General features: G+C 41.3%; 1 protein-coding gene across 1 annotated transcript in view; it reads left to right on the top strand.

Moving 5' to 3' along the window:
• TENM4 (teneurin transmembrane protein 4) overlaps nt 1–23,502 on the top strand; it is a 155,383-nt gene that overhangs the window by 60,060 nt on the left and 71,821 nt on the right. Inside the window, exons 8-9 of the mRNA XM_067289535.1 lie at nt 13,113–13,232; nt 18,955–19,216. Of these exons, the coding sequence (XP_067145636.1) occupies nt 13,113–13,232; nt 18,955–19,216 (382 nt within the window). The remainder of the gene's footprint in view (nt 1–13,112; nt 13,233–18,954; nt 19,217–23,502) is intronic.

The raw sequence follows: 23,502 nt of genomic DNA, 5'->3' as shown, positions 1-23,502 counted from the left end.
CTTTCCATAGAGGACTCTCGTGTCAGAGCCATGTATAGCTATCTTTTTTGATGGGTAGGGAGTTTTGGTAGACATGGGTCTGATATCATGTCCATATTTAATGAACTTTTCCATTGACAACTGGAGAACCATAGGAGTCCTCTTGCAAGTATGATAAAACACTTTGCAACCTCTCTTTAAAAGGCTGCTAGCATTCAGCAGCACACAGAAATGGAAGGAAATAATGGGACTTGCCCATTTATACAGTTAATTGCTTCTGGGAGTGCCAGTGGAGGACCAGAAGAAAGTCTGTGCATCATTTAAGTGCCACTTAGATTCCTAAAGGAGTTTCATGTGTTTCACAGACCTGATGGTACATCTCTGTATAGGAAGGAATTACTTACGATGTGTAAATGTCCTGCTAAAGAAAGATTTGGAATTCAAAAAGAGCATCTGCTACCAGAAATGTTTATCTGGCATATAGTTTACTAGAGTGAGGGAATTCAAAGATTCAAATCAATAGGAAGTGTTTTAATGATTGCTTTTCATTATCTGCAATAGAACTAATAAATGGGCCTCCTTGTTCCATATATGTTTAGCAGGAAGACTTGTTTAGTTATAGTGATGATTTATAAGGTTGTCATTCTTAAAATATCAGCATCAGATGTGTATCACTAAATATGGTCTATAGATATGCCACCTCAAACTGTGATTGTATTGCGTCTCTCGAATTACATAGCTGACTCATCATGCGAGCAGTTGTAGATAACAGTGAAGGACCTCAGTAGAAGGTGTATTTTCCTCTGAGACAGGACCATAGCACACACCTGGGGCTTATTTATCTGTTGTGTTGCTAGAAGTGCTGTTATTCTTTGCATATGTTAAAAGATATCATGAGTTCTTGTGAGTTCTTAAAGGTCTGGATAAACTGTAATCTGGATAAACTCAATGATTGGAAGTGTTTTCTGGCTACTTAGCTTATCTCTGTAGTTTCACTTGGATATGTGCTATCCAGAAAGCTGAACACTGACAGCTGAAACAGCTGTTACGGTCACGCTAGAAATGGCAAATCTCCAGTGGTGTTCAGATGGTGACTTCTCCACGGAGGGGTTAGAACCATTTGGGAGCTAGTGAGTATGGGCAAATGAGACTGACTGCATTTCCACATGTAAATATGTCCTTTCTGCTGTAGCATTCTTGTAGCAGTGCAGAGGTGACATGAGGGGATCCTCTGTCTCCCCTGTGGCTGAGTCGTGAAAAGATGCTCCTTAAGGTCAGTGATTTCAGAAACCACAGCCTGCTCCTCAGGGCCTTTCACTGGAGCAAGTCCAGCGTAGGGCTACAAAGGTGATTAGGGGACTGGAGCATCTCTCTTAGGAGGAAAGGCTGAGAGAGCTGGGCCTGTTTAGCCTGGAGAAGAGAAGGCTGAGAGGAGATCTTATCAACGTGTACAAGTATCTGAAGGGAGGGTGTCGAGAGGATGGGGCCAGACTCTTTTCAGTGGTGCCCAGCGACAGGACGTGAGGCAACGGGCACAAACTGAAACACAGTCAGTTCCATCTTAACATGAGGAAAAACTTCTTCACTGTGAGGGTGACTGAGCCCTGGAGCAGGTTGCCCAGAGAGGTTGTGGAGTCTCCTTCTCTGGAGATATTCAAAACCTGCCTGGACGCGATCCTGTGCAAGGTGCTCTAGGTGACCCTGCTTGATCGGAGGGCTGGACTAGATGATCTCCAGAGGTCCCTTCCAACCTCAACCATTCTGTGATTCTGTGACACCACTTTGTGGCTGGCTGTTGCATCCAGCCCTGCAGTTAGAAAGGAGGTATTTATCACCCCTGGGATGACCACAGAAATGCAGTGTGTTTGCATTCCTTTATGGACTATGCAGAAGTGGCAGCAGAGTGAAGAAGATGACTGAATACCTATGCAGTATATTTCCTGGGCTTCAGAGACACAGCTTAGCTAGCCTTTAGAGAGAACAGCAGTGCAGATCACCTAATGGATACAAATAAATGAATGCCTCGTGACAGCTAGCCTTTGAGTGAATTTATTATTGAATTACACTCCAGCTTTTTAAGAACAAGCTGAGCTGACAAGCTCTCTCACCACTGCAGAAGAAAAAAGAAAGACAATGATAAATTACTCTGATGGATAAAGGTAAAGACCTTGTCTCCTCCAAAATACCAGCAATTATATATTATTCATGTTAGGGAAGAAAAAATAATCATTCCCATATTGAAATGAGTGTTTATGATGATAAAGCAAGTAGCTAAATTAAATTCTGAATGCACAGAATGTCTTTTCACATCATTTTGATGAACAGATAACAAGTACTCTTCTGCTACTTGATCGTTCTTGTATTGATTTTGAAACCACTTACTCTTGCTGTTTGCTTTGTATTTTTAAGCCATTCTTAGTTGTCCATCACCATAAAGAGCGGCACAAGATACAGTGGTGTCAAGTTGTTGACTTTCAAGCAGGACACCTGATATCCTTGTTCTCTCTTGAGGGACAGTGTCAGAAAACTGTCAGAATAGGGTAAAGTCCTGAGCCACAGAGTCTTTTATGTTAAGTGTTGTCATAGGACTAACATGTATCAGAAAACCATATGCAAAATTAGTATTTTCTGTAAAGAATATTTGAAAAGAAATCAGCTGATTTTTAAGTTGATGTGTTTTAGACCTCATCTTTTTATGGCACAGTTTTCATATATCACTTGGTAATGTGCTGCCAGTATTATTAACCCATTCTAATTAAATGGGCAGCTAGAAATAATCAGCTGAGTTATAGTAAAGACACATCAGAGGGCACAATCTGGTATCAGCTGCAAGAGTAGTCCCTTATTACCCTTACGTAAAAGCCTAAGTACTAAAAGAAATAAGTTTTCATGGTTTAAAATTCTGATCAGAATCAAATTTGCTCATTTATTTTTCCATTACTGAGTGATGGGCTATCCCCAGACATATCACTCCACCTCCCTGTGCCTCCCTGTGCAACGTGCCTTACCGATCTAGGTGGTGAGGAGTTATACAAGCTCTATGAGATACTAAGATGGAAAGGTACACTGTAAAGGCAGTTGTGCAGTATTTTATTATAAATAAATAAATGGATGTTTTTTATTGTCACATTAAACTGCATTGATCCCAAACCCCCTCAAAACCAAAATTGTGAGTATTGATCGTGGCCAAAAAAAACTGAGTCAGGGAAGGGCTAGAGAATAGGGGAAGATCAAAATGGCTTCCAAAATTGGTAGTCCCTCTGGCTCAGTTCTGAGTAATTTAGAAAAAATTTAGGATACTATAATAATATCCTTAAAAGGAGACATTCAAAGCACCTTTTCTTTTCCTTTCACCCATTTCTTCCCACCCCTGAAGGGATACAGATTCCCCAGAGCAGCTCTTGCTGAGTTCATTTCGCAGTGAAACCGAAGAAGTGCTTTGTCTTTGCTGTACCTCTTACCTTCGGGTTGCTGGTGTGACTTTGATACAGCAAAGTACCAAACACTTCTTTTCTAGCCGTGAAGACAAAGTTAGAGAGAAGTCAAAAAAGCAAAGCTAGCCGGGTATGGATTTCTGCTGATGACTCCTCTGGAGCTGGCGGGTCCAGCCCATGGCTTTGGCCTGGCTCCAGCAGGATCCGGCTCCCTTGGGCTGGCAGCGAAAGAACGTGGGTACAGTGCAGCCGCTGAGCTGCAACGTAGCAGCTCCACCAGTTGGGACAGAGAAAGCTCCACCGGCTTGGAAAGATAAATACTGTACCTGTTTAAGACTGTGTCGTAGATATTAGACACTACTCAGCGATCCTGACAGTGAACATTCATGGCACAGCATGATGCATACGCTCCTGTAACCAGCCTTGAGAACAGGGTCATATTTTTCCCTATTTTATACCAAACTAACACAGCACCTTTTCAAACCATCTCCTTCTCACCATTACTGTCTTCCGAAGGCATCATTTTGCTATTGTTGCTTTCTGCTTAAGTGAGCTACTTATTAGCTACAAATCATAGCTTTTTGAAATATAGGAGAATACAGAGGAATTTTCAAAGACAGCATTTTTTATTTTGGTAGTTATTGCTCTTAAGCACAGGAAAGCATACTTTTAAAACCTATCATCTTTTCACTGTACAAGGCAATACATATATGCCTTTTCAATGTTTGCCTTTTTCCTTTGATTTTAAATTATATAGTATGGCATTATTTCATCTCAAAGTGGGTTTGAGTTGAGGATGGCATTATTTCCTTTTAATAAACTAATGAAAAATATGCAGCTACTTACTTCCACATTGTAGAATTAATATCTGCAGGGTTCTTTGAAAGAAAAGTTTCTATCCATTCGAACGTTTCTTTCCATAACATAGATAGTGTAATCATACTGTAATTATATTCCACTTTTACAAGTGGCATTGAAAGGAAATCCTGTGTACAGTCATTAGAGAAACTGGGATATAGTTTTTAAGAAATATTACAAATTGTTGTATATTTATTACCAAGTGTTCTTTTTCTAGGTTTTCTGGGGCCTTCTACTAGAACAAATCATACTTGAAGAAATTATAAATTCATTCCTCCTCTGTTAATGCACGTTAAACTATTCATTTCCCCTCTCAGTGGGTAATGAATGTTCAAAACTGAAGGAATACCTAAAGAAAAAAGAAGTTGGCATTGTTACTAGGGATAAAATAGTATGCCACGTATATAACCAGCAAAAGAGAGAGGAAACAGAAAATACGAGGAGGAGAAATGGCTAGATAAGGTCAGAAGCAATTGCTTACAAGTTAGACGCTGCCACACTTCTAATTTTAAACTCTTGGCCCTCAAAATGTAGAGTGAGGCTTCCAGCGCAGTCCAGGTACAAATTAGTTGCTTTGGAAGAATCAGTCAAATGACCTTCATGTTGAGCCCCGCAGGAGCTGCAGAAACCTAGACAGCAGCAAACTTAAAGCAAAGTGGGTCACAACTCCTTATCTTCACTGGAACTTAGGTAGCTGAGTTGTGGCTTCAAACGATGTCTTTCATTTCGCTCAAAACCACCTTTGTTAGCTCTGCTTGAAAAAGAAAGTAAGTACAACTGCAGTTCGTGAGTAGGATCCTCTTGGTGTGTGGCAAGTGTGATTTGGGCATGCTTCCAAAATCAGGCAAGGTAGCTTGTATCAATGCTGCACCATCCAGTACCTAGGATTCAGAGGTCTCGGGTGATTCCCGTGGACCTAGGAGCATGCAGAAAGCAAAACTCAAGCCTCCACAGGTACAAAGGCAAGACTCCTAATGAGTTAAGTACTTCCAGGATTACACAGATGCTGACGGGTGGTTTTAAATTGCACTTTTGGTTTTAGGAGTCTAAACTGTGCCGTAGATGCTGATGTGTTCTCCTGAATCTGGCACATAGATATTTGATTAATGTTTATTCAATATTCAAGGTACGTTCCTCTGAAAAAAGAACAGCCCACATGCTCGTTGTTATATATTAATCATTGATAGACATGTCTGGCTTGATAACTGTGAGCTGAGTCAGTGGTTCCATTCAATATAACAACATCACTAGAAACAACATACCTTGTTCAATAGAGAGATTTGATTATTTCGTTACTGCGTAGGGTTTCTTCAAAGACAATATCAGCTCACTGTTGTAATGATTCTCCTGCGGGACTGTGACACATTCGTTCTGCAGAAAGCTGGAGCTTTCTGCCCAAAGCTCTTTGTTGCCTCACCTCCCTGGAAGCTTGCTGACCCCACAGCAGAAGGGACGCTTGAGCACGCTGCAGCCGGGTCAGTGCAAAGTCGGCTTTCCCAGGTGAAACCGCGGGGGAGCCGGTGGGAGCTCATCCTCCTGGCTTTGCACCAATGGGGGTTAAGCTCGGCTTTGCCAGATCAGCTTTGGGGTGGTCACCTCTGCTAACAGCTGAGTCCAAGTACAGTTTTCAACAATTTCAATATATCCAGAAGAGTCTGTGCTTTGAGTCTGACATTTGCATGCTAAATTTGTTAAAACCTCATAAATAAAAAATCAGTTTTAAAATCCCAACCATAAACTCACATATTTTATTGAACCATTTTTTTTCATAACTCCTTTGGATCATTACAAAGCTATCAGACAGCTTATATGTAGTTAAAGAACTTTCTCTATGATCATCAGAAAGAGAGCTCATTTTATAATTAACATGTAAATAATGTATTTCTTCTTCTGTCCCACTCAGTTTTCCTTTCACTGTATCTGAAATTCCACGGGAGGAATTGCTTTTATTTTGGGTCTTCTGCAGAGCTGAACACGTGGCCACAGCTAATAAACAAAATAAATACCAGGCCTAAGATATTTTAATAATACAGACCTGCTAAGTTCTGTATCTTTTTTTTTTTTTATGAAGACTTGACATGAATACATTAGTCATCTCTGAAAGTTACTGGGCCATAAAGTCTTTACTTCTCATAGAAATAATGGTTACAGGATCACTTCTGGAAAGTTATTAAATGAGTGTAATTCAGTATTAGGTGAAAAAATTATCTTGCACCTTATGAGCTACTGAAACCCTGACCTGGATTTTATGGACCTAAAAAGTTAAGAGCCTGATTCCCTTTCCCTGGGCTCTTGTACAAAGCAAAAGAGTGTGTTTCTTTGATTGCACTGGAGTGAGGGAAAGAATCACCAGCTTTTAAAGCATTTCTCAGTCCACAACACTGGGTTTTCACTGAGACTTTACAGTATATCAAGGCCCAACTTTATTATGCATTGCATTTTCTATAAAACTCTATTCTAAAATAAATTCACTTAAATTTTATAGTTGGAACCAGTTTTATAATTTCAAAGATCAGTGTCAGTGTCTTCTCCTCTTCATTTCCTAGTGGCTGAGCACCATTCCTGCATCCTTTATTCTCCCACCTTCCCATTACAGCTCAGCTGAAAAATCTTGGGATGCTAAAACAGTGAGTCAATGAGGTGGAGAGACCCAGGACGTTTCGGATGCAGGAGCAGCCTCTGTTTCCAACAGTGGCCAGATTGTCTGCCAGATCAGAGAGGAAGGATGTGCTTTCAGAAAGAGGAAAGGGACAGACACTGAGTAGGTGAATAAGGTCCACATTTTTTGAGAACTTTTCAAAACAATACAGGCAGTTCAGACCTGAGGCTTTCAGGAGTGGAGCCAGCAGGGAATTATTTTGAGAGCAATGATCATTATTTGATCATGAGTTTGTTAGAAATGGTAGGTGGTCATGCAACAAAATGCCTTCTTTTTCCTTTGAAGGAGTCACAACTAGTAATGGTTACTCCTCCACAGTGTTGCTAACGAAGATGATGCCAAAGGATATTTTTGAGAACCCTCAGTCTGTAAGTCTTCACAGAGCAGCGTGGAGACAGATGTATGTAATGGAGGCCTTGAGAAACTGGCAAAACTAAACCCACTCATGGATACTAAAAGCATGAGATGAAGACCCTGTGTTTTGACACTGTCGGGCTAGACCAGACCCAAAGAGACAAGGAGAATAGAATCTGCATCTAGAGATGTTATTGTGAAACTTGATTAATAAGAGCTTTCCTCTGATACTTCAAATGCCAGCTTCATTAGCCACATTCATAAAAGTAGCTGAGTGTTATGTTGTTTTTTCCCCAGTCACCCTTAAGCCAGTTTAAGTAATGAGTTTTCTTTGGAGTATTTCATTCAGTTATCTTCACTGTGTTTTTTGTAGAACAGTTAAGAGACTGTAGACGGTTTCTTGCAAAAGATTAACAACTAAGGCCCCTACCCGCATAAAGAATCAGCAGCAGCTACTGTCCCTTACGTGATGGGACCTTATAAATAGCTTCAATGAGTAGGTTAAACAAACAAAGCAGATACCATTTCCTGCTTCAAACAGCTTAGAATTGACTTTCTGTTATTGAGCCTGGCCAGAGCTATTATAAACTTTGTTCTTCATCATCCACTCCTTCTCCCCTGGGTCTCCCATTCCATCAGCTTCTCGGAAAGTTCAGTGGCAGGCTCTGTTGCAGTCCACGTCTTTCAGTGCCACGTTAGCAAGCCCCAGACTGGGATTTGGGTGGATGTCAGTGCGTTTAGTCCTTTGTCAGATTGACAGTGGCATTCTGGTGCTCCCCTTATTGGCGAGGTTCTCTGCTGAGCCTCATTAATGGTTTTGTGTCCTAGCTGCCCAAAATACGTCAAGCCCTTTGAGAAACTCACTTGTGTCATACATGGTGGTATGGGAGTCTTTCTGGGTGACTACTCTTAAATTTCATTTCTTCATATAAGGGTGCCTTTCCTGTTTAATAAGGAGCACTTTAGCAGGATCTTTTCCATTCTTTTTCTTAGCCTTGACTCCTTAATTTTGATGACATCCAGATCAGTACAGGGGTATCCAGTTGCCCTTCATCATGCACTTTCTGTGTGTCCATGTTTTTGACCATGATGCCCTTAGCTTTTACCTGGTATTCTGTGAAGTTTTCTCTCTCTCCTAGTACTAGACAGCCCTGAGGTTGTTTAACATGAGGCAGGTGCATTCAACCCTATATGAGCAAGGTCCATTTTGCTGCATCCTGTGTTATTATCAAGCAAAAAGGTCACAACAGCTAAAGGAATGAGACCGTGTTTGTAACAAATGACTGTATTTATAGGCACTTTTCAACAAGGTGTCTGAGCATGTCACAGATGAAGTACCATGAGAATGTAAGAATCTCTACACAAGAGATTAGCAGATTACTGTAATTATCCTTCCAGACGTCCCTGTAAAGAAGGGGTGTGCTTCTATCATTATTTTGTGGGTAGAGTGCTGAGACACCTACAGAGTAGCTGATATGTCCAGTGTCACACAGATAGTCACAGATAGTGACACACAAATAGAACTGGGATCTCCTAATTTCAATAATGAGGGTTGTATTGGCAAGAAATAACTTTCTGTGTTTTCACTCTTTGCTGCTCTGGTGAAGTCCCATCCAGAGCAGAATAGTCCATTCCTAGCATGTCTATACCAATGAAATACAGAAATGATAGATAAGATTAGAGGGATAAAGAGATTTTTAGTGGCAAATTAAACTATTTGGTATGAATAACTTGGCTGAGGATGGCGAAGCAGTCATGATAACCATCTCCACACATCTGAACCCTTTGAAGCAGAAAGCACAATGAGTTATGGAGGAAATATTTTCAGGACCTGCAGAAATTCTTAGTGGTGAGATCCCCCATGGCACCTATTTGAAGTCAAGGAAAGAATATACATTTCTTTCAGCAAAAGAGGGCTTAGGATGCATGGAATTCCCCCCCCCCCCCAGTGAAAACCGTTCAGCAAAAGCACTTTTTTGTATGTTTTCCAGTACCAAGCACAGTATCAGTGGAAAACAACCATGAATAATAAGTCTTGGAAGGGCCAATACTTAAACTATGAGGCATTGGTTCAGAGTCGGTATTAAAGGCAAATCCTTAGTGTATTCCCCTAAGAATTTGTGAGATGGCTTTTGAGGATTTTATTTTTCTGGCTTCTGTTCTAAAACCATTTTTGTTTGCTTGGATTGTGTTGACAAGCAAAGCAGGCTATCAAACTTTGTTTATAGCTGAGGAATGGGAAAGTAATGGCATCAATGCACCCCTATCTTTTTTGCCACTGTGTCCCGGTTCTTACCAGGAAGACTTAATTTAATTCTCCAGGGAATAAAGAATGACTTTCAAAGCGATGGTCTAAAATTGTCTGATATGCCTTCTGGCATTCTAGATAGCAGTTCAACACTGATTTTGTGTTTCAGGAAAGCTTTTATAGACAAATTTTTAAAAAGCTAGGGAAAGTCAAATTAAAAAAAAAAAAGCACAATGCTGTTCATTGTAAAACAAGGTTCCATAAAGCCACATGTAAAAGTAGACAAGGAAAAAAAAAAAAGAAAGAAATACAGGCGGTAGGTGAAATTTGTTAATAGTTCAATGGGAAGAGAAGGCTCCAACAAAGAGAAATTCAATTTTGTTCAACTGCAGAAAGCATTCTGAACTAGCAGGACTAGACTGATGGAATAAATCTCTTCTATTAACATGGGAGATAATTTTATGTAAATATATTGGGAGACCTTCTAGCAGAGCTGAGAGTCTTAGCAGTACCACTTTGCTTGTTTGTAGTGTAATTGCATTTAGACCAAGGTCTTCTGAAGGAAATGGCTGACTAAATTAGCATTAACCAGGTTCCTGGGGGGCTCAGTGCATTGTGGGTAGTCGATCTTGCCTCCAGAAAGGACACGTTGACACCAGAGAAGCCAGCTGCTTACAACGCACACTGTTAATTGTTTTTCCCAAGTGGGGCAAATTCTATCACCTAGGGAAGGAGAAGATTTGAGAAGCTAATCAAGCAAAGTCTGGGATCTGGTTTTCTTCTTGTTTCCATCCCTCCTGCTTTTAACTGAATTCAGATTTGTGCATGTTGCTCCAGCTTCTTTTTATCACTGTGATTTTGGAAAGATGTCCCCTTTGTGGGAACATCTTTCCTTAAAGCATGTAAATAAAGCAATTGTTATAGTCCTCAGGAGGACTGGGGGATGCAGCTGGGCTTGCCAAAGAGCTGCTTGTCTGAGAAGAGAAGCCAGCTAAGTCCAAGTTAGTGAGCACATAAATGTACTAAGAGAGTTGGAGTGCAATGCTGTGAGGATCGTCTAGCAAGGGAGCAGAGTCACTTACTTACGGGAAGTTGGGAGTTCAAATGCATTTGTTATAGCTGCAAAGGCCAGGGGAAGTTCTTCGTCCGTATTGTGCTGGTATCTGTTATTGAAGACATACTTGTCCGTGATATGTAATGGGCCAGATGCTTGCCGATATAAAGCAGCATACCCCATTAACATTAACGTGAGCTGAGGATCTAGGCCAATGTGCTTACAATATTACTCAAAACTTTGCAACTGCTTGGACGCATGTTTTATCTAGGACAGCAGGAGAGACACCTGCAACATTTTGTGTATTTTCCTTTGCTTGCTTTTAGCTCTGGGAAAGAAGAAACAACATTCTTTCTGGTCTTACAAAAATGCAGTATGGTCTTCTGTCCCAATTATTTTAAAACATTAATAGTTCCAGCATTGGTATGGATATGCCATCAATAATTCAGAATACTGAGCCCCTTATACTATGCCACAAGAAGGTTTTAGTCCTCAGACAACAGTCTGTAGTGATTCCTCACCCTTCACAAACTGAACAGCCATTTGATATGCAGCTGGGAGGGGCTGGTGACAGTTTCAAACACTTCCTCAGTTTTCTCTAAAGGATAGAAAAGGAAACATGGGAGGGATATGGAAAAATCTAAGAGATAGTCTGGCTGCTACTTTTAGCTCGGACATGCGATTAGACATAATTACTTTGTGCAAAATTGCACTATGATTGGTGACCTATTGACTTCAATGGAATTGTTCCAAGGATCACATCGTGATCCTTTGAGTTATGCTTTGCCAAATAGTTAGATAGTGGCATGTGTTTTATTGCTGGAATATACTTTTAAAATTGTTATGTATGGGAAGCTGAGCTGGAGCCTTCAATGGGAGAAGCAATAGAAGTATGAAGAATGTTATTAGTTCCAGGCTGGGTCCTAGTCTTTTCCTAAATGATTACTATCAAGTCAGTGATGATATATTAGAGGAAACTCGGTGAAAGAAAAATCAGTTCCATTATCTCATTTTCCCTTGGTCTGATCCAAAATAGTATATGAATCAAGTCACATTTTAGGTTGCCTACACATTCTGGTAAAGCTTCAAGAATTTTTGGTAACAATGGAGTTCTCTATTTATTTCAGTAGGAGTTTTGTTTAAGGCTCCCTAACAAATGGTCTGTTTTCTGTACTGTGGAATAAACAGCTAGCGCAGCCCTTATTTAATACAAATTATACTAATCTCCTTGCATTACACATTATCAGATTTTTAGATGGACTCTAAGAAAATAACTTGATCTTTCCCTAATTATCTGTATTTATAAAATCAACTTTACCGAACAGTGCAGGTTTGATTCTTTGCCTCAGTGAGCCAGTACAGTGACATTTTACACATCTAGTGGGCAGATAACAAGTGCAGCTGTGGTGATTTATTTTAGCTGAGGATCTGGTCCTGCACCTATAGAAACACTGGCTTTCAATCTCTGCTCTCCACCTGGACAGCAGTTGCAAAAATCACTCACCAGCTCACGCTAGCACACTGACACCACAATTTACTGTTACCCTCGGAAAAATAGTAACAGTCAGCCAAAAATTGAGCTCAGACACTCTCACAGACATGTGATGCTTTGTCTTTGTAGGAATCTCCTAAGGTAGCATCGTAGTAATGACTTAGAGGTCTGGAAACAGACTTTGGAATAAGAACCTAGTGAATGTGTCTTTGGCCCTGCTGCAGATTTTCTGACTGACCTTGGACAACTGAAAACCACTCTGTGTTTTATTTCCTCTCTCTGTAAAATACTTATCTTGCAGTATTAATCAATGTTTGTAAAGATCCTTGAGATCCTTAGATAAAAGAGCATGTTACAGAGCACAGAGTAATTGGAATAGATGTAGCCTATAAAGCCGTGCAAACTACCAAACCTGGAAAGAAAAAGGAGGAAAATAAAAGCCTGTTCTGTTGGTGTGCTCAGTTCCTCAAGCATTTTGTAGGGAAGCCATTTGAATCTAGCAAATTATCTGTCATGTTTTTCCCAAGTGGTAGCTTACTGGTCTTTGTGAAATCTGGAAGAAATGAGCCGTCAAGCCCATTGTGCCTTTGCTCTCCAGAGGGCTTTTGTGCCATGAATATGCCCATGTGATATTTGGCATGTTTCTGTTCTCTTTGATTCTAAAATATGGTTTGCCATTAATGAGGGCAAATTGTGAGGACACTGTGAAACTTAGTGGGTGACAGCCAATTCCAGTGTGATACTGTGAGCCCTAACAAGAACTTAATGAAGTATGTCCTGCAGCAGTTGCTTTTTTCAAGCGCAGAATAAAGGTAAAGCACAATTCTGGTGTCAAATGTTCTTGCACAACTCCTGTGAAAGTCTTCAAGAGCAGCATCCCACCATCAGTAAGCATGGCATAGCCCCATGCATTTCGGTACATGACAGCCTGGGCTTTCTCGTCCACAGGGATTCCCAGCCATGGAAGTGGAGGTACATCCCTTGTTTGTCAAAAGACTTACCGTTTCCTATTCTTTCTCTCCTTCTTCATGCAGACATGCATGTGTGATTCGAGGCCAGGTGATGACAGCAGATGGGACACCTCTAGTTGGAGTGAACATCAGCTTCGTCAACAATCCTCTTTTTGGATACACAATCAGCAGACAAGATGGCAGGTAGGATACCTTTATAGGATTTACAGTATTCAAGCAGTGATTACTGCAACTATTACCATCAGCACTAAAGAGGAACTTCTTCTAGGGATACATTTGTCATTGAAGCATTTCGAAGATGCCGTGCATCATTATTGCTGTTGGTTGTTCATTCTTATTTTTGTTTTCTTTATTGTGATTAACTTTGCAATATTACCTAGAATCTTTAGGCAAAAATTGTGTAAGCCACTGCACATGCATGTAAAGAAAAGATGTCTCCTGCTCCCCACAGCTCTATTCTTGCTAATTCGTACTGAAATGATTAGGAGGAAGTCATTAAGATTATGGTTGTATTAGAGGCAAATGCTTAAAATCTGAGCAATCACACTTAGCCAAAACAAAAGCATTGTAAATTGGGAAAGTCTTTCATCTTATCTTTTGTCTGTCAGTGCTAATTGGCTCCCTTTCTTTTAAGAACAAAAATGAAACATAAGGAGTTCCAGCTGCACATGCTCTATCTCATGACTATTAACCACAAGCAATTGTGAGAGGATTTATGGATTTTAGCACCTCTCCAGTCCAGCATTTTCATTAAAGGTTTGTCTTGGCCAGAGAAGCTGGTAGAATTATAATGAAAGAGAAGAACATGTGCTAGCAACATGTGCTTGATGCTGCCTTGTTCATGCTCATGGGGTCTTGGCACCTACTGCAATACTGACGGTGACTCAGAGGCATTCTGAGTGATGCTTCACCTCTTGGAGGACATGACAATAAAATCTGGATGGTGGACAATAGAGATAAAACCACCCTGTTTCAGGGAAGGCAGGGCTTTGGTGGGGCAAAGCTTAACTGTATGGATGCAAATAATATGTAGCACTTGCTGTCGGGGCCGGAAGACAGACCCTGACTGCGTTAGAACGGGCATAACCTTAGAGACTGCAGTGGTGCAACGAATGATGCTAACGAAGGTAGAGTTTGTGCAGCTCCATGCACACACCCCTCATGCAGAACAAGTGCAGTATATGCAGTGCTACAGGACAGACCTACCTCAAACTGCTCCATGCCTCAAGAAAGAGCAAAAGACAAAAGATTTCAGCCCCCGGTCTCACTACACTCTCAGCTCTGGACCTTTGCAATATTTGAGTAACTGTTTCTTTCTAGTTGAGAACACTGATGGTGAAAGGGAACTCCTGCCTGCTATAAGCCAACTAGTGCTGGTGTATAGGGCAGTTTAAGTGAGGAATCTTCCTTTCTCCCTCTGTCCTTCCCCAGCCTCCACCTGAGCAGGGGACCCAGGGCAAAAAAAAAAAAAAAATGCAGCTGGAACATGAATGTGCTCCACCAGTCTTCAGTGAACTGCTGGTCCCTCAGAGCCTGACACCAGCCACTGTAAGTTAAATTATTTGCAAGGACCTCAGTGCTGCAGTTCACTGACGTGGCCTCTGATGGACACTCAGTTCTAAATAATAAAGTCAACAGTGATCAGCTGTGTCTGACAAGGGAATCTATGATCGAGTGGGACTGATCCTGAGGCTGGGTTTTCTCTCAGCAACTGCTGGTGTTCAGTCAAACCCCTGACTGGGTGGTGGTCAGCTCTTCTGATCTCACTTTCTCCAACTTCCCCTCAAAGCATTCTGTTTCTACAAAAACTTTGAGTGGGTCTGGTGCACAACTGATATTCAACAAATTGTCCAATTGCAGTACTGAGTTGCTTGAATCATAAAAATATCCAGCCTTCCAAAATTGTCTGAGGCATACATTCAGATACTTTTGCAAATGAATGGGCACAACAGTTCATCTGTGTACTCTAGAGGTAAGAAATGGACAAGTGAAAGCACTTTTTTTAAAGAACACCAGAATCCAGAGAACTTCCTCAGTGGTGAGGTCTTCTAAAAATTACCTTGAAATCTTTAAGAACTCTCAGATCAAAATTATCAGGGCAGAAAAATTGTGTTAGGCATCCCTTATTTCTAATCCTAGTCTTGCTGCTGATGTAGCAAGTAGCATTAGATATAACTCTTTACCCTCCTAGGCCAGCCAACTAGCCTGTGAAAAGGAGGGAACATTTACTTGCCTTCCTCACTGGTTGTTATAGCATTTATTAAATACTATTTGTAAAGCACTTCAAAATCATCTAAAGAATTATTGCTACTTCAGTTGCTGTTATGTATTTTGATGGTTTTCAATAACTTTCTGAATAGGGGGTGACTCTCTCTTCTCATAGTATTTTCCACAGTGCAGTTTTCATGGGATTGAGACATTATATTTTAAGAAGTTACCACACTTGAGGAGGAAGTAGTTTCTCCTGAGACACCATAGCAAACTGCACGTGTTCCCAGTCCATAGCAGTGCACAGTCATGTGGGGTCATCTGGACCATCTTCAGTGTTATTCGGGTTTGGAGTAAACTGTGAGGATGCATGCAAGCGGTTACCTAGTTCCAGGAGTTATGAGATAAATGCTTAAAATTCACTGGCTTTGTTATTTGTCCTATTCACCATAGGAATATCTATGCTAGAAAATGTGCACTGAGTTTCCTTGAACTGATTTAGCAAATCAGTTTACCAATAGCAGGACAATAATGGCATTTTTTAAAGTAAGCGGGTTTAAAGAGGGAATTGCATCAATTTAACCAGTTTGATTCTTAAGCTGATTTAGTTGCTCAGTAAATTTTTTTGGTGTGACCAAGTTCCAAAATGAGTGTCAGAACTGAAATTTTGGTTTTAAAATTAGAATTTAAAATTCAGTGAACTGAATTTTTTGCCCCTGTAAGTGAGTTTACGGTATTCCAGGTCTTTGCAAGTAGGTTTCACTCTTATTACAGTAGTCAGGTACTGCATCTAATAGTGAAAGCCTGTTCCTATTTAAGTCACATTATTTCAGTCTGTTCATTAAATCACCCCAGCTCCTCCTAACACGACTCTTTGATGGCTTCAAGGCTTACAAATGTTTTCAGACTAATTATTGTGACACAGGCTTTTTTCCGATAACAAGGCATGAAGATAAAATGACAGTTTTCAAACCACTCTATTGTGTGCATGATTCCTCTGTAAAGCGAAGTTAATAGATGGATCAAAGTATCCATACTGGATTATAAACCACATTTTAAGATAAAGCTTTACATTTGATCAAATTGGAAGTTGACAGTGGCTGTAATTCATCAGCATCCCATGGTTGGCACTGTGATGTTAATAAAATAACAAGAAAGTCTCCAGACATTTTCACTGTCGTGTACCCACTATCACATCCAGCACCCTTGGCATCAGTCCCCTCAGAGAGACCAAATACATGGACCTTTCAGAGCAAAGAGATGAGAAAGGGTTACACTTTCTCTGCTTTTTTTGAGCCTGCTTTGTGGATAAATAGAGAAATTTCAGCCTTTGGCCTGTCTTTCCAGGGTCTTTTAAGAAAAACAGAACGATATGACTGTACAAAAAGCACGATTTTTTTAGAGTGATAAAAAAGACATCAGAGATCGGCAGCAAAACCAGAAATAAAATTATCTCGTTCCTTCAATCCCAAGGCAGTTCTGCTCCTGTTAAATTTAATTTCACTAAGGGAAGTTGGGAGGAGGGTGTTTTCCGTTTGGGATTTTCTGTTTAGTTTTGCTTTTAGCTTTTGTTCAGTCCATCAAGGTAGCTTCAAAGCTGCACTTTACTCTAGGAAACTCTAGGAAAACGCTAGGAAAACTCTAGGAAAAAAGCTCACGAGCAGCGGTGCCTGCTAAAAAATACTGCAAACCTCTGTGTTTTCACAGCTGCTTGAGGCTGACGTGGAGGTGGTGCTTCCCCTTCTGTGTCCTGTTTCACGGGCGCAGGAGAGGCGAGGCTGATCCCCCCAAAGGTTACCATCCCTGGCCAAAGCTCACCAAAGCCATTGAAGCCAATAGCCGTTCACGAAGGAGTGAAAAGGAGGTGTTTCCAACCAAAAAACAACTTCCCACTTGCCTAAAAACTTGTTGAGCGTCATTTGCAATGTTTCTCTCCTCCCTTTGCCCCTTTTGGTGCCCAGATTCATGCAGAGCAAGTTTCTCCCTCCTAGCTGAAGGGCTTGCCAAATGCTAATTGACTGTTAAAAATGTTCTCATCAAAGCACAAATGCGGCGCAGCTTAGCTGGCAAGAACTAGCAAGTTATTCGTCAGGCTCTTGTAAGCCGAGTTACGTAGGTCTGGGAAGCTGATGCCCCCACTTTAGTGGTAGAATAAACATGTCTTTGGGTTTTTAAAATGCTTTCCATCCCCTCCCATGGAATTTGAGTTCTTTCCTGAATAACTCTCTTTTCATAACTATATTTGCTAAATGGCACCTAAGTCTATTGGCCATAAAAAAAGAAAGATTCCGCAACGATTACTTACCAAAGATTTTTTTCAGAAGTAGCTCGTACCCTTCCTTGCACATCTGTGATTTTTGCAGCAGATCTAAAATCCTCATGATTGATTAGTTAAAAATGATTGATTTTGATTTTTTTTCAGCTTCTTTTTTATCATATAATTATGAAGTGCACCAAATCTGGCTTTAGGCTGTCAGAGTGCTTTCAGATCCTGGTTCATAAACGCAGAATGGTGATTGAGGACACAGCTCTAAGCACATGAGCATCTCTGCTGAAGCCAGTGAGCCTGTTCACATGCTTAAAATTCTGCGTGAGACTGTCTAACATCAGAGCCAAACATCCAAAGTGAGAAGCAGGGATGAGAAATCAACTTTCTTTGCCCAAAACATGTATCTGGCATTGCAACTGAATGGATATTGAGGAAAAACAAACAAGAAAAAGACAGTGGTCTTCAAATACTGCCAAAATCCCTTGCTTTATCAGTTACTCCTTTTTTTTTTTGACTCTATACATAATAAATACATTCTGTGGTACTTCATAAAATCTACATCTCTGACAAGATGTGAATTTTAAATAAGAAACTAAGAAAAAAACTAAAACTCTATTCCAACATCTTTACGTCAAGAGGAGGAATCTTTTCTTTACTGAGATAAACAGCCTTTCAGACAGCTCTGGAGGGCTGTCTATTAACCCAATATAATATTATCTAATAATAATGCACACAGCAAAGTTACTTGGCTGGAGATAGCACGGAACAAAGTTGCATACTATCATTAGACCACAGGCAGTGAGTTATCCCTGTCTCTCAATGATGAAGAATCAAAAAAGAATGTGTGCTGAGTGCTGTGGTACAGACACTGCCTTTATGTTCCTTATTTCTTCCCCCAGCCTAATACAGTAGGTTCAGCCCGTGACTGGGCTCCACATGTTCTCTGGGTTGCATTAGGTACTAGTCAGGTTAGCAGTGGGTGCCAAGACAATTTATATGCTGGCGTGTCAGAGAAACCATTTTCCAAATAGTTTATTTCATCATGTGAATTGATCCAATCTGTGACAGTGTTTGGATGTTGAATGCTGCATTAAAAAAAGGGAAAATGGGCATGTATGGTCAAATAACATGAGCAAAGCAATACCAAAGATAAACCTTTGTCTCTTAAAAAAAATGATGGGAACGTTTATAGTGTACAGGGAACTACACACAGGGAAGCAGAGGTTCTGCTCCTGCCCTTGCCACTTGCTCTTACCCAACTCACTCATCCTCCTTTGAGCATTAGGTTTTATGTTTGTAAAAGGCAAGCGATGACATTTTTGTGGCTTACAAGGGCTTGCAATTGCTTAATGGGGTGCTTGCTAGGGAATTGCTACAAGCACATGGTCTGTTGTTTGCATTAACTTCATATTCCCTCTGTTAAAACAGCTTTGATCTCGTTACCATTGGTGGGATCTCCATCATCCTGCACTTTGAGCGGGCTCCCTTCATCACCCAGGAGCACACGCTGTGGCTGCCATGGGATCGCTTCTTTGTAATGGAAACCATAGTCATGCGGCACGAAGAGAACGAGATCCCGAGCTGTGACCTCAGTAACTTTGCCCGGCCCAACCCCGTGGTCTCTCCATCTCCACTGACATCCTTTGCAAGTTCCTGTTCAGAGAAAGGTCCTATCGTTCCTGAAATCCAGGTATGAACCTTCTGAGCCAAGGAATATAATCTTGCTTCATTTTGCACTGCTTTTGCCTGCTTTGAGCAACACGAACACAACTATGCCTCTGCATCCTTCCTATTCCCCTGCCTGGCTGAAAAGAAGCGTTCCCAGTCTGTTACCCCATTTGTCAGCCATTTGCCAGGAGCACTCACTCACACACACACACTTAGCCAGAAGGTTTGTTTTTTCCTGTCCCTGAGAGATGGAGGCGAAACACTTGTGGCTGACACTGCAAACCTGCGTCGGCCGTGCTTTGCTTCCACCTCACATCTGCAGGAGGAGGTGAGCCGGGGCCTCAGCGTAACCTGCAACAGGCCTTCAGGCAGCACTTTGGCATTCAAGACCCTAATGTCCAGAGCAAGGCTTATGAACCCGGTAAGCTCTAATGCCTTTCTCCGCCTCAGGAGCAAATTTCGCCCACTGGGCATTAGCAACGGATGTCAGCGATGGAGTATTGGATGTCAACTTTCTCAGGATTTGAGGACCTACCCCTCAGTCTGCCAAGCTGCTGAGGTGTGCAGTCAGCCAGCCTGGCAAACGGCCAGCGTGTGGAGCACCTGGATTTTATTGCATTTAATAATACGTGTGATAGATGAGCGGAGTGGGAGGGTTACTTTTAATTTCTCATCCCCATTTTCTTTTTTAAAGGAAGTGTGAATCAGATAAAGTAGTTTAGCAACCTGCTGTGGATTCAAAGTGTTCTGTTGAGTGGAAAGTTGTGTTTTAAATTGAAAGGACCAAGCAACTGGATTATCCATTTTCCTTAAAAATCCTGGCTGTCTTGAATATATGGATGTAGCAGAATGCCAGCTTTTCTTTTCTGGACATGTTATTCCCAGGGTTTTAGATGCCAGCATTCAGAAAATCCTGGGAATTGCTTTTAGTAACTAATAATAGCCTGCCAAGGTAGAAATAATAAGTGTACCGACAGATTGTCTGCTCCCCGCTTGACTCCATTGGGGTTCCAGTGGCGTTAATGAGCAGAGAAGTCACTTCATATCTTCTAATTGTAATACACAAGGTACTGAACCCAGCAACAAATGAAGCTAGTGGTCTCTTTACCTTTCCCACTGGACCAAATCCTGTGATCCTTTCTCAGATTAATTTCCAATTACAGTCACAGGGTTTGTCCCAGCTTAATCACTAAATATGCCCCATGTTTTGTAATATCCATGAAATTGCAAATTCTTGGTTCAGTTTTCACACATCTTTTTCCTAATCCAACAAACACCATGAAAGGTAATGTTCAGTGCTGCCTGGGAAAGAAGCAAATAACTGATACGCTGAAACAGTAGTCAGAACCTCACTGAGTATTTGGTAGGATCCTTGTTAGATTGTGTTAATTATATCTATAGAGCTAAAACATTCTAAAACTCCTCTTCAATAGGAGTGTGTGTCTATTGACTGTGAAAGCATCTAGGGGTGTAACTTGTAAGCAACGGTTCAATGCAGTTTCCTTACTATAGATGTCTAGTGTCATTTGAAATGTCCTGCAATATCCTACTTGGTCTCCAACTGACAATCCAGAATTATTTCCCCATCGGTGCCCTGCATTATATCTGCCAACCCCTTGTGAATGTCACAGATAACTTGGACATCCCAAATGGCACTAGACACCGATAGTTATGGAATTTAATCGAGCCCTAGGTAGGATTCATTCTGAGATTAAGACAACTAAATCAAGTCTCTACATGCAGTCATCTGGATGTGTGCTAGATGTCTGAGCTCCCATCAAAGCTAACAGAAACCTAATTGATACAGTCAGTGGAGCTTACAGATCAATTAAGCTGACCAAGGTGTGTAGGTCCCATTGACAGTATCGGTTACAGAATCACAGAATCACAGAATCGCTGAGGTTGGAAGGGACCTCTGGAGATCATCTAGTCCAACCCCCCTGCTCAAGCAGGGTCACCTAGAGCACGTTGCACAGGATCGCGTCCAGGCAGGTTTTGAATATCTCCAGAGAAGGAGACTCCACAGCCTCTCTGGGCAACCTGCTCCAGTGCTCTGTCACCCTCACAGGGAAGAAGTTTTTCCTCATGTTCAGATGGAACTGCCTGTGTTTCAGTTTGTGCCCGTTGCCTCACATCCTATCGCTGGGCACCACTGAAAAGAGTCTGGCTCCATCCTCTTGACACCCTCCCTTCAGATACTTGTACACATTAATAAGATCTCCTCTCAGCCTTCTCTTCTCCAGGCTGAACAGGCCCAGCTCTCTCAGCCTTTCCTCCTAAGAGAGATGCTCCAGTCCCCTAATCATCTTTGTAGCCCTTCGCTGGACTTGCTCCAGTAGTGCCACATCCCTATTATTGACTATAATTGATTCTTAGATGCCTACCTCACATGCACACACTTACATGCAACTGAATCCCACTCTTAAGTTTACGTGTCAAGGCTTACCTTCTGAAGAGCCTATCCTTCCATTGGCCATGGAGAGATCTAAAAGAATAGATTAGACAAGAGCCCCAACTTGTAATCTTCTAATATTTAGTTAAGATGAAACCCATGCAACATGATGAGCAATAGTTTTTCCAAGTGCCAAATGACTGAGCTAAAGCCTATTAAACTGTATTTAACAGAGTTTGTGGTGCCGAAATATATGAGAGAATGTGCTATTATGGCAGAATCCTGACTATACTAGTTCATAAATGGACTACTTTTCATTCCTGTACTGCATAGCATGTGATATAAAATAACCTGGCTGTCAGTTTCTGCTGCTGCATTCCATAATGTGCGGTTGCCAGGAGAGAAATGTTAAATATAATAGGTGTGAACACATAGCTGGGAGCAGTCGATAGACTGGACAGCAGGACTGGCACAGAGATTTTGACAAGCTAAAGGAGTGGGCTGACAGAAACCTCATGAGACAAATGCAAAGTCCTGCACCTGGGTGCATTCAAAAGATTCAAAATCCATTCAAAGTAATAGATTTTCAGGGCTTCATTCAGGTGCCAAAAGCAGATTTGGTGCCATTAAGATGCCCTGAAGTGTCCCTTCAGACCTCCAGCTGTAGCTCTAGAAAGGTACAGATCTCAAGGTCTGTGTTAGATGTGTCATACACATGCAGAGGTCTTGGATACCACAGAGAATCTCAAAGGCACCTGAATCAAACCCTCAATTCCTTTCTTTCTCAAGATTCTTTCTGAGCATCATGTTAAAAAAAAAAAAAAAGAGGGTGAAGGACTGTTTTTTCCTTGCCTTGCTGGGGTCGGTGTGTGCCGGCAGAGGGAAGAGTAGCTGTAAGAGAAATGGGTGAACACTGCACACACAAACTAGATTTTTCAAGTTGTCACATGAATGGAAGAGTGGAATCATTTGCTGCTAGTGCGAGCACAGACCAATACCCAGGATTGAAGAGAACAAGGTAGTGGTAATTGCTAAATTGTGAAAATCCCTAGTAAGCCTGAAGAACAAGCTCCTCTGTCTGATCTGTCTGGTGGCTGGGCTACTTTTAAAGAGCATAGATTTTATTGGTCACACTGTGATAAACTCTAAGAGCCCTAGTCTTTCACAAGGACCCCAGACACAGCATAAGAATTTATCTGGGCTAAGTAGTAATTATCAAATAGAAATTAGGGCACATTTCAGCTGTCATTACTCTTGGTGTATTCAGAGTATTAACGCTTATTTTTCCCTCTTCCTCCCTCAATGTCCTATTGGATTATACTTCCCCCACCAATGCCCTATTTTGTTGCTGGTTCAGTACTGCTTGCAAACTACAAATGCGTTTCGGATAATCTGAATTACCATTTGAACCAGCTCTTGAAGCAAGCGCCTTTAAACACAATCCCTTGTTGCGCTGCTCAGTGTCTTGGTGCTGCTGTGCTGACCCATTCTCTGAAACGGTAGGCAGCAGAGACGGATCATGACAGAGAGAAATAATTATTTCTGACAGGGATTTGAACCAGACATTGCAAATAGGACCTCAGTGACAATTATTTCTGCCTGGCTTTTTCCTAAAGAGTTACATATGAAGACAGATTTGATACAAGGGACCACCTTTTCTGCAGCTTGGCTCAGCTGGTCTCCAGCTGAGCCTGGTCCCAGCCCAGCTAGTTGCTAAGCTCATAAAATATATTTTCAAATTCCTGTTGTTTTCCCAGTTCTGTCATTTTTCAGCCTCCTAAGCACTGAGATATGTAAATTGAAAAGGCTGCATTAGAGAAAGTAAATATTTATGAGCACAGTGGAACAGTGCTTTAACTTCTGGATGTGTCCGTTTGTCAAGTGCTGCAATGCTCAGAGGTTGTAAGTTATCATCA

The sequence above is a fragment of the Apteryx mantelli genome, chromosome 1, assembly GCF_036417845.1.
Source record: "Apteryx mantelli isolate bAptMan1 chromosome 1, bAptMan1.hap1, whole genome shotgun sequence".
Taxonomy (NCBI): Eukaryota; Metazoa; Chordata; class Aves; order Apterygiformes; family Apterygidae; genus Apteryx; species Apteryx mantelli.
The sequence above is the reverse complement of the archived record's forward strand: the minus strand, read 5'-3'. Positions and strand labels throughout refer to the sequence as shown.